At 40.2% G+C, this 12,500-nt stretch overlaps 1 protein-coding gene across 3 annotated transcripts in view; it reads right to left on the bottom strand.

Annotated features, from left to right (window-relative positions):
• LOC143141974 (fibroblast growth factor 14) overlaps positions 1-12,500 on the bottom strand; it is a 78,998-nt gene that overhangs the window by 21,764 nt on the left and 44,734 nt on the right. The window contains exon 1 of one of the 3 annotated variants that reach the window (XM_076302660.1): positions 3,036-3,228. The exons of the other annotated variants lie outside the window; for them this stretch is intronic. Coding sequence (XP_076158775.1) covers positions 3,036-3,228 — 193 coding nt within the window. Of the gene's footprint in view, positions 1-3,035; positions 3,229-12,500 lie in introns of those variants that run through there. 3 annotated transcript variants of the gene reach the window in all.

Below are 12,500 nucleotides of genomic sequence, written 5' to 3'. Positions count from 1 at the left end.
TCATTTGGGGCTTAACCCCCCTAAGAGCAGGGCCATAGTCACCATAGACATTGAGGGGGACGGGTCCCCCCCAATATTCAAATATGACCGAAATGTCCCCCCCAATATTCGGACATAGAAAAATAAAGAAAGAATAAAGCGCTATACTAGGCCTACAGGAAACCAACACGTACTGTATCTGAAATGTAATCAAACGTAAATAACGCACAAATTGGTGACGTGACCTATGGTTCCAGAGTAGCCTACACCCCTGAGTGGTTTGTCCTGGTGATTTTCCGTTTTTCGTTAGTGGCGTGCGCTATCAAAAGCTTCCATTTACTGCACCCTACTGCGGTGAGGTAGGGCTGTCAACAATATCGCAAAAGCTACTGGTACAATTTTCACAAAACTTCTTGGAAGGAAATCCCATGTTTGGAGCCGATCAGACTGAAAGGGAACATTTTCCATATTGTAGCCTATTCTTGCAATGATAGCGAAAGTGAAACGTTTTATTTTAAATGATGAATTTGTGCAAGCCTGTGTCATTTCTTTCACGTCTTTAAACATAAATAATGCATTCATAGTAATGCCAGAAATTACCGTTTATAGGCCTCTTAGAAATGATTGTTGCATCTTGCATATTATTTAGATGCGCACTCAATCGCGCGTCCATGCAGGCAAAACGATCAAATGTGGCGACGTTTACAATAGGCCTACATGATAGCCTACAGTTAATGTGAATCGCGGACAATAACCAAAGAAAGGAATTTGCACCTCCATTCACCAATTAAAGGCTGTAGTAGGCCTAGTGTTTCTACATGTTGGCACAAAACGTCATTTCTGTCAGAAGCATAAGGCATACAGGGGTAACATGAGGTGGGTCAGACAGAAGAGGGGCCTGTCTTAGTAGCCTATTCCTGAATCCTGTCCCTTTCAAACTATGTTAAAATTGTGTGATTAGCCGCCAGCATAATAAAATCTAAATTAAAAGACAAAATCTTATTAGGCTCCAAACCTATGAGTCTAAGTCTTAGTTTAAAAAAATCTTCAGATGTAAGTAATAAGTCATAGAACCACATTCTATAGAGGTTATCATAAGATACTCTAGTTTGTCATTTCTATACAGTATACATTTTGAACACAAATGGAGTCACGGGTCCAGGGATGGACCAGTGAAGTTGCTTCTTCTCCACCCTTCTCTTTTCACAAAACTCACGGGGGGGGGGGGGGGGGGCATCTTTGTCCAGGGGTTCATAATCCCCCCATGCCATGCCTATGTCCGTCAAAAGTTTGGAATAACCTAATTGACTGACCTAACGACTTGTTTGTAATTTTTAATAATATTTTTGCATGGTAGGAAATGTATTAAAATTCTGTTTGGGGATCCCTCAGATCCCACCACAGATTTGGTCCCCCCCAATGTTGACATCATGACTACGGCCTAAGAGTGCAACCCTAGAGGGGCCTCAGTCCTCAATCCCTCATACACTCTGTGCTAGATCATACATTAAGCATGCACACCTGATCTAGAGAGGGTCATGCCTTACGTAACTCTGTCTTCTCTTACGCTACCTTGTCTTTTCTTGTATGCTGTTTAAGATTAATCATATTATGTATAAGATATTTGCTTTTTTAAACACATAAGACTTCTTAGACTCCTTACAGATACACTATCAGTATTTACTAACCATGACTCATGTGTATGTCTTAATTAAGGCTTTTATTGTTATCTACCTACATTTCATATCTCATCCATTTTGGTGTCATTGTTTTCGCTGCAGGTGTGTTTTTTGTTTTGTTTGTTTGTTTAGGGAACTACAATCTATTCAAAATTGTTAATAAAGTCCATCCAAGTATTCACTTTACGTCTGCATAGTGTATTAATAATCAATTAATCTATAGTCACTGATATAGAATGCAGAGAGGTTTACCATTAAATGCACCCTCTACTGGGATACATACTGGTTTGTATGGACTAAATCCAGCCTCTGAGGTACTGAAGGTAATGATAAAGCACATACTCACCACCCTTTGTGTAAATAGGATTTTCACTACATTATCTTCTACATACAGCACAACACAGGCAGCTTACTCTTTGTAAATAAACTTTCAGTTAACCTGATATGTTATAATGTGGAAATGTCCATTATGACATGTAGCTTTTCTAGATTAATCAAAAATGTTCTGAACAGTTCAGATTTTGACCAAAATTGACACATAGGGTTGACAATGAATAAATGCAAGGCTAAATGTGTGACCAATATTATAGTAAACTAGATGACATCGAGCTAAAATTCATTTGAACTGGCTTTAGTTGGTCAGTCACAAAACTGCTGTTTTTTCCCTATAGCCACATACACCATCTCTTCATCTCCATGGAAATTATAATTTCCCCAGTCATGCTTGCTGTACATGTAAACTGAAGCTAACAAAGATTATCAGGGAACTGAAGTTATCTGAGATTATTTGGAGTAACTGTATAGATGCTCTCAAATGTCCCTGACTGGGAGCAGAATGCAGGTAAAGGCACATGGTGTAACAGAAGAACCACTTGTTTAGTATCAATTTACAGGTTCCATACAACATCACGGCAACAAGATGCCCCCTCCACATGCACTTATACGCACAGGGTGCACAGTCATAGGCACAGGTATGCATGTGTACACACACACACAGAGAGAGAGAGAGAGAGAGAGAGAGAGAGAGAGAGAGAAAGAGAGATAGAGAGACACACACATTTAGGAATATCAATATCTGCACACATGCACGATTTAATAAAGGAAAAATAGACAAAATACTTGATGTCCCTGTAACACGGTCATTTGATTTTGCAAAAAACTTCTCACGCGTCCTGAGATTGGCATATTTAGCCTAACCAAAATGTCGAGAAAAATGGAAGAGAGAGATGACTGTCGATTAAGTGTTACTAATTGCTGTCGTCTAAAATAACTGGACGTGTTTGAGTGTTGCAAGTTCTACGCTGGCGATTATTAGATTTAACGTTAACATGTATTGAAGATGCAACGTGACAGTGCGCTTCAAGTAATTGCCCACACCTTGTCTCCGTAGTCGTCTCTTTTTGAGGCCGAAGATTCGCACTTTAGAGAAGATGTCGACGAGGTTCCCGTTGCACAAGCCCTTGTTTTTACTGGGGCTTTTCCTTCGTCTGTGAGTCGGCGGACGGTGTAAGTGTTGCTCCCGAGCCTGTCTCTTCTGCCGGATCAAACCGCTGGCAATCGCCGCTGCCATGACGAAAAACACCAAAACCACAAAACGCGAAGCCCGTGCACCTCCTGGCACGAAGCGCAGACGACAAAACAACCGCTTTTCTTCCAAACCTGCCTAATGCCCCATCACCCCGGCTATAATGTCTCTTCGTCAATCAGCAACAAAAAACGAAGTCCAAAAACACATTCTGAATATATTTTAGGGTGCACGCTTCCAAAAATGTTTTTAACAACCGTCCACATAACCTGCGCTGCTTTCGGCAAATGTCAGAGATCTCCCGAGGAACACATGTTTTGCATAACATATGTTTTGCGAAGTGACATTTCAGAAGTCCATTCATACCTTACCATGCTGTTTAGTTACAGTAAAGTAGGTGACATTTGACGAATTATAACCATAAGACCGCTACATTCCTATTATATATAAGATATATCCGTTAGCATTTTATTTTTCTCTCCACTTGTCGCCGGCTCCTGTGTCGTTTACGCTGTGGGCAGCCTATGGACAACAACTTCAAGCCACGCGCATTGGAGTCAGACGCTCGAGCAGCCTGATATATTTTTACGGTATTGTTCCCCGTGAAGGACGCGAGACGGTCTCCCGGGTGTGGCTTTGTGCTGGCAAGATCCCCACTCACAGATTCACCAAGTTCCGTGCGCAATCGGCGACACTTTCCCAGATGCGGTAAGGCAAGCCTACAATTGGTGTTGTCCAATAACAGTCGGACAAACAATGTACACCTTCACAGGAGCAACAAGTCATTTAGCCTCCGGCAACCATCCATGTTTTTTCGGTTTCCACTTCTAAAACTTCGCTGCTACGTTAATAAAACAGAGTGTTTGCGCAACTGGCAAATGAAAAACACCACGTAGGTGTATCCTCTGATCTGAATTAAAAAGCGTACACATCCCAGCTGTTAAGGCGGTAAACATCCGAGGGTCGACTTTAGTAAATTACGTCCTCGTGCGCGTACGACATAGGCCATGTACAAACTTAGGATACTTGCAGGAGGAGCTTACAGAACGAATTGAGGTAATTTTGAGACCCAGCGCGCCTAAGGGAACGGACTGCAGCTTTTAGTGACTATCTTTAGCTACGTCGCAAATGAATAATCCAATCTTAGTCCGATTTGCATCGAGTAAATAATAACAATTTATCCTGGAGGTCTGTGCTGCAAGAGTTACGAAACATGATTTGGGGGAAGATAGGATTGGATAACACACGAAGATGACAACAGAACTCATGTAGGTGACAATGACAAGACAATGTTAAAAAAAACGTGTGTATAATATTCTGACGTTATCACCATTTAACGGATCAAAGGAGTAAGAGCGAGCTGACCTAAAGATAAATTGAACGGGTATTATCAGTCTAAACATGCATTTTGCCAATACGTTTTACAATGTTTGAAACGAGAACAAAATGTTGAATTTAAGACACCCCAGGCCTAGTTAAAGGTAAGGTGAAAAATTAGGAAGGGACAACAGCGATAAAAGTATGCTCTTTCAGGACCACGGAGAGCACCCATTTTAGGAACTCTGATCAACCCTGGATTAAGGCATTTTCCATTCTTATCGTTCCATTACATACGTTTCATACACATGTGTCATGCATGAAACCCAAGTGAATGAGTCATACACACCGCTTTAGTGTATAAAAATAATTTTTTTTAATAATTTTTTTTTAATAATTAAATTTTAACGTATGCTATAAGAACACTTAATACTTTTATATTAAGACTCAAGAGAGCCATCTACCGGTTTGCCCTGCAACACCCACAACCCCCCCCCCCCCTCTCTCTCTCTCTCTTTCACTCACACACACACACACACACACACACTTTAATATTACTCCCTTGCCATGCAGAGGTGAGGACATATTTTTAGTACAAGCATATGGTCGTGTTTCGTCTAAGGGCCACCAGGGGTTGTCACTTATATGATCTTGAGGATTATCTTGAGAGCTTGTAGTCTGCACTTTTCTGTAGTCCTATTGTCTGTGGACGGATGTTGTGATTCTTACACATCTTACCGTCTTTTCCTCAAAGTGCGGTTTCAAGTGTTACTAAAGACAAGTTCTGTTAAACCAGCATACTATCTCTAAAGTACGAATGGCATCATATCTGATCTATGCCGCACTAAACACAAACACAATAACATAATTTTAACTGTCCATCCCATTCCTTGAATTTCCCCTTGGGGATCAATAAAGTATCTATCTATCTATCTATCTATCTATCTATCTATCTATCTATCTATCTATCATTACGTCAGTGGGTTTCAGCACCATGGACACCGTGCAGCCAAAAGCTCCTTTATTTGGGTTGCAGGGATCATTCAGTTTGCAAGGAAATAAACCATTAAAATGTTACACTTAACAGGCAAATTAAAACAAACAAACAAACAAACAAACACACACACACACACACACACACACACACACACAATCCACAGTCAACACACATCTCATAAACTTGACAAATAATAATAATGATTGTTATTACAATTTCTATGCATTTTAACTCTAAATAGCAATTATTAACGGCAACTGACTGTGCATTGTAAACCCAAAGGTAGGTAAGTGTGGGTAAGGGTAAGTAAATAAGTATGTTTCCTTGCAGTCCACAAGAGGGCGACGGAGAGCCGAAAAGTCGTTGCATTTCACAAAACTACAGTGTGTGGGCTATCGAGAGAGCCATTTCCACTCTACACAACATGATCAATATGAATCTGTCTATCCGAACAGTGTCGTAGTCTGAAGAATATTTGAGAAAAGTAAAGTTTGGTAACACATGAGCTTTTGTGTTAGTGGTACAGTGTAAAAACATTAGACAACATGAAGACTAAATTCCAAGCAGATATATCACATTATTTTTCTTTTCAATAGCAATGCTCAAACATAATTTTACTCGAGCTCTATGAACTTATGTATACAAAACCATGATACAAATGATGATACGCACTTTGTATCAGTCATTTGATGTTGTCACAGGCTTTATCACAGACATGTGTATATGTTGACAAACACTACAGCCCTGCAGCTTTGTTGCAGAAAACTACTAACTGTTTTTATCACACATGAAAACGCACAATTAGATCAAACTGTTCTAATCCCTCTGATAACGATGGAGATGGCCCTTGTTGTGTCTATGCATCAATTACAATGCAAAGGCAACACGGAGGATTGTTTATCTATAATGGAAAGAGGGGCAGACATAACAGCTGTCTCCTACTCCAGCTCCTCCATGTGGTCAGCTGTAGGACTGCTACACCAGTATGGGCGAAGAGATGCTGTGCCCAAACTCACTAAACTTTAGGTCACACACATACCCTTTTCAAAAGCTTTATATTTTTCACCTGGAGTGCATTAGTTTAGTTTTTTTGTTTTCTTTTGGAGGCCTATCTGAGCTCATTCACAAAGTGAATACAGTCTTGTGACTCATGATTGGGGTTCATTTCTAACACTTGCAATGCGACAGGCACATCAACAGTTAGGAAACAATGTATGTGGGTCTACCTTTGCTGTAAATACATTTCTGCATTTTTTTCAACTGTATTTTTTTGATGTGTGCAGATACTATTTATCACAATACGTTTAGGTTTCGTCTTCCCCTCACGTCGCTGATTGGCCTGAAATTGTTATAGTCTGAGGGAATTATTGAATTAATTATTGAATAGTGAATTATCATGTCCCAGACTACTATCTCCATGAAAGGAGATCTAGGATGGGCGGGTCCAGACTATGTCTAAGTACCCTGCACTTTAACAAGAACTGAGCATTTTCCTGACCCTCACCCTGGAGACATTCCCTGTTTTCCTTTTTATTGTTCACAAACTATATATGGGTTTATATATACAGTTAGGCTCATATGTTTTTGAACCCATGCTAAAGTTGACTTAATGCTTTAAGTAAAAAAATGAGGAAATATCCAACCTTTAAGGACACTAATGTTCTTTGTGAATGAATAATGTATCGTAAATAAATAAATGTTCTTCCTTAAAATACAGGGGTCATAAGTATTCACACCCCTATGTTAAATTTCCATAGAGGCAGGCAGATTTTTATTTTTAAAGGCCACTTATTTCATGGATCCAGGACACTATGCATCCTGATAAAGTTCCCTTGGCCTTTGGAATTAAAATAGCCCCACATCATCACATACCCTTCACCATACCTAGAGATTGGCATGGTGTTATTTCAGTTAGCCCATTAGCTGGTTTGATTTGCATTCATCAAACCAGCTAATAGGCTAACTGAAATAACACCAATAACACCAATTTCCAAAAGATGATTTTATATTCCTTGTTTTAGTAAACTTTAGCATGGGTTCAAAAACGTATGAGCCTAACTATAATATACAGAGAAGCATTCGGGACGCCATGTTGATAATTATCAGCCCTTCTAGTAAGATGAAACAGAGAGGGGGGGGACAGCCAGAGGAGAGGGCAATTACATAACTAATCCATTTCCGTGCTGTCAATAAGGTTTCATAGTATGGATCCTGAGCACTGGCCCCTGACTGTTTCCAAACAGCAACCCGGAGCGTTCACATGTGTGTGCGGCTCAACACGTGAAATACACACACACACACACACACACACACACACACACACACACACACACACACACACACACACACACACACACACATGCACACAAACACATGCACACACACACACACACACACACACACACACACACACACACACACAGAAAAAGTTGGGACACACACATACATGCACAGACTAACACACACACACACACACACACAAACACAAGCACACAAACACAGAGACATACAAACACACACACACACACACACACACACACACACACACACACACAGAAACATACACACACACACTGGTTTGAAGTTCAGTTTGCTGTCAGGCTTTGTGAACTGCTAGTTAAGAGATGAGAGTAGATAAGAGCATGGGCAGACCACCAGTATGTGATGTGACAACAAATGTTCAGCAGGTTAGGACATTGTTTGGAGAAGTGGGCTAGGAAAATGCCTTGTTCAGGCTGGATCTTAATCAGACTAGACTTAAAGTGAAAGTCGGGCAATTTTTCGCATAGATCTCTGTTTCTCGAGGTCACCGAATACTGTCGGTACAGAAAAAAAAAAAACTAAATGTTAGGTTAGGTAGCACGTTTTTTTTTTTTTTTTTTGTACTGACAGTAGGCTACTAGGAGACTTTGATGTAAAAATTGCTTGAATATTCCTTTGTATAGGAATATTCCTATACTAGGCTAGACTTAATGGGGCTCGATGGTGTTTTAAGCCCCCACCGTCAACTTCAAGAAACATATTTATATATACATATACATATATAGATATACTTCAAATATTGCAAAAGTACACCTTTTCATTTCCTATGCAAATACTGAGAAACTGGTTCACACTTTTATTACCAGCAGGCTTGACTATTGCAATGTTATTGTTTCTGGTTTACATTTAGTCAGTAGATGCTTTTATCTAAATAGATCATACAAAATGCTGCAGCACATGTTTTGACCAGGACAAGTAAGAGAGCCTGAATCACACCAGTTTGTAAGTCCCTTTGTCGGTTGCCTTTTAGTTTAGAATTGATTTTAAGATTATTTTATTGGTTTTCAAATCACTCAACGGTCTAGCACCCCAATACTTGTTAGACATGCTTTTACCATACACTCCCTCAAGACCACTCAGGCCACCCAGTACTGTTTTTTTCTAATCATTCCAGAGGTGAGACATTCCAGTGTTTATGGCCCCTGTCTCTGGAACAGCCTATCACAGAAGCTGAGAATGGCAGTCAGTAAATACTTTTAAAAATGTACCTTTTTAGTCTATCTTTCCCCTAACCTTTTATCTATTTTCTTATATTTGTCCATTTTTATTCATGTACCATTTTATTTATTTTACCCTTTTCTTTGACCATTTTACCATTATTTATTTTAATGGTTTACTGTATTTATGATCATTTCTCTGAAGAGCCCAAATGGTCACTTTTATCTGTCATTTCTTTTTCACTGATGTATACTGTCCAGCACTTTGTTTTTTGCAAATTTGCACAAAAGGCGCTATATAAATAAAATTGGATGGATTGATTGATTTATCTCTATCTCTCATGTACAGGTAAATCTGACTGTATGGCTGCCTTTCATAGCATAACAGGCAACATGATCAGGTAATTCATGTTTCTTTTATGCCTGTTTTTCAAAGCAATTGAGGATTGGATCAACCTGATCCAGATAAAACCTTTTCAGGATTACAAATCTTGATTACCTGTGTTTCAAAATGGAACTATATCACAATCTAGCCTGGTGGCTAGGTAAGGAACAACAATTAGAAGAGGTGGCCTGAGGTAGCTTTGATTGTGTTATCTAAAGAGACCGAAAACACCACAATAAAACAATACAAATATCCCCTTCCATTATCAGACCCCTCATCTTATCCACGACAAATAAATAAATACAAACAGTCATACTTCATCTCCTATTACTGTAACATTTTGTGCCTGAAATCCACCCTTCTGTTGGGATCAGGGTAATCCACATTTTTTGGATCAAATTTATACCAATCCAACTCAAAAGTTTTGAACAACACAAAGTGAAGGTTTTATCCAGATCAAAACCAAGATTAGATTATGTGATTACGTAGTACTCTGGACGGTCATAACTTTGCCTGTCACAACTTTGTCATTTCTCTGGAGTGCCACTGTTGAGTTGTGACTGACAGATCAAGCAATGACTGTCCCTAGTGAATACATGAGTATCTAGGTCCAGGGTAACGCTGTAATGTACTATGACTGTCTCATGGATATGTGAATATCAGGCATATCTAGCACAGGATAATAATGTACTATGAGATCAGTGTATTGAATCTACTTGTATTGAAACAGAATATTCTAGGTTATTTTTTTCTGAATTTGTCAAATTGGATTTCACTCTGTATAATCTGATTGTTTGTTTTTGCATGTAATTGCACTGACTGTCTCATGGATATGTGATTATGTAGGACCAGGGTAACAATGTGCTTTGTTATGTAGTAATGTAATGTAATAACCTTGACCTCATATCCAGAAAGCATATTACTGGCATGGCAATCAGTACACATCCCATACTGTAGTGACCAGGCGCGCCTGCAGGTGTACAGCCATATGCACTGTGCGTACCGTCAGGCTACTCAGCAAGAGAGAATTTCCCCTGTGTGTGTGTGTGTGTGTGTGTGTGTGTGTATTCCCACCAAATTGGCCTACCATAACTTCCCAACTCTGCACAATATCCCATTAACTGCATGAGAGTAGGCTACATGTATTTAACATTTTCTGTAAAGTAAAGTTTGGTAGGTGGTGCGCGTACCTTAGCATTCATTCATGCAGGCTCCCCTGGTAGTGACAGCCTCTGGCTCAGAGACCTTATGAGGGACTTCAATCTCAAGTCTTGAGTGTAGTAGTCCCTTAGTGTGATCTATTGTCTACTCTGCACAGTGCTTAGTAAGTAAGTAAGCAAGTAAGCCCTTATTTATATACAGTAGCGCTATTTCTATGAGTGCAACCCAAAACACCCCACATACAAACATTAAGACATAAAACAAACAAATTAACAAAATAATATTGAACATAATAATAGTAATAATAATAATAATAATAATAATAATAATAAATGTCCAAGGGGCAAATTGTGAGCTGCACACAGCATGGTGTAATTTAACAGACCACCCCGGTAGCCCTTCTGGCCTTCCTCATACCTGAGTATGAGTGTGTCAGTCTCTGGGGGATGGCAAGGCAAAGTGAACGCTTGACTAGTGCATCAGTTATCCACTTCCAGGCCAATGGAGGGTGAGAAGAGCTTTCACATTACAATCATGCAAATAAAATTTGTATTAAGACTTGATATATCTGCCTTTAATAATGTAGGACGTTACATTCACCAGGGGAGTCCTTCCTATCTATCACTGGTGGGAGGAGAGGGAGAGGATAGGGCGAGGAACAGCCGGGATGCTTTAAAGACTAAGAGAGAGAGAGATTCCTTTTTTTGGAACCATTCAAGAGAGAAGGTGAGCGAGAGAGGGATAAAGAGAGAGAAGGTGAGACAGACAGAAAGAGAAAGGGAGGAGAGGATGGATGGATGAAGGGGAAGAGGGGTGATGCTGTAATGACTGATAGAGAGACAATAATTTTGGAACCATTCAAGAGAGAAGGTGAGCGACAGAGAGGAGAGAGAGAGAAAAAGGGAGGGGGTGATGCTGTAATGACTAATAGAGGGAGAATTATTTTTTGGAACCATTCAAGGTGAGAGAGAGAAAGAGAGGATATCAGGGGGCAAGAGAGAGACAGAGAGAGAGAGGGAGATAGAGGGAGATAGAGAGAGAGAGAGAGAGAGAGAGGGAGAGAGAGAGATAGATAGAGAGAGAGAGAATAAATGAGTGAGTGAGAGTGTGAAGAAGAGAGAGAAGGGGGTGGGGGCAAAAGAGGCAGAAACAGAGACAGTGAAATAAAAGACATAAATGAGAGAACAGGGGAAGGGAAGAAAGAGAAGGAGAGAATGTCAGAGAAAAGAAGGGGTGGGAGCAGAGAGAGAGATAGAGACACACACAGAGAGAGAGAGAAAGAGAGAGAGAGAGAGCGAGAGAGAGAGAGAGAGAGAGAGAGAGAGAGAGAGAGAGAGAGAGAGAGAGAGAGAGAAAGAGGCTGCAGATAGAGCAGGAGAAACACGATGGAAAAAACAAAATGAAAAAAGGATAAGTAGCTGTGCATGACTGATGAATGAAGAGGAGAGAGTCGCTGTATCATGTCGGAGTCGATGGCAACACCCAGCAACTAGGTCATGAGAGAGAGAGAAAGAGAGAGAGAGAGAGAAAGAGCTTTACAGAGGATGAAGGGGGAGTGGTAGAGAAAAGTGAAGACAGGGAGGATGGGTATGTAGGGAAAGAAGCATAGAGGAAGAAGAGAGAGAGAGTATGGAGGGGAATTAAACTGAAAATAGCAGGCAGTGATGCTGGTGCTTTGAAGAGCACCCCCTGCAGGCAATGCGGGGAACAGCAGTAGGCTGGGCTCTCTGCGCCAGGCTGTGACGTGGCTCCATGGAGATGCAGCTTCAGAATTCAAATCAGCCAACGGCTGCATACACGCGGCAGCAAGTGTTGCTCACACACAAGTACATTAAATCATGCTAAAAATATGAATGCAGACCGACCTCAAACAATGAAATAGTCTTTTATAGATAGATAGATAGATAGATAGATAGATAGATAGTGAGGACATTTATCCCCTACATTGGGATATCAGTATAGTACCCAGACACTATAA

The sequence above is a fragment of the Alosa pseudoharengus genome, unplaced genomic scaffold (genome assembly GCF_046254945.1).
Source record: "Alosa pseudoharengus isolate Yale_2024_CS ecotype anadromous, Long Island Sound unplaced genomic scaffold, YU_APseudo_1.1 YU_APseudo_1.1_scf_24, whole genome shotgun sequence".
Lineage (NCBI taxonomy): Eukaryota > Metazoa > Chordata > Actinopteri > Clupeiformes > Clupeidae > Alosa > Alosa pseudoharengus.
The sequence above is the reverse complement of the archived record's forward strand: the minus strand, read 5'-3'. Positions and strand labels throughout refer to the sequence as shown.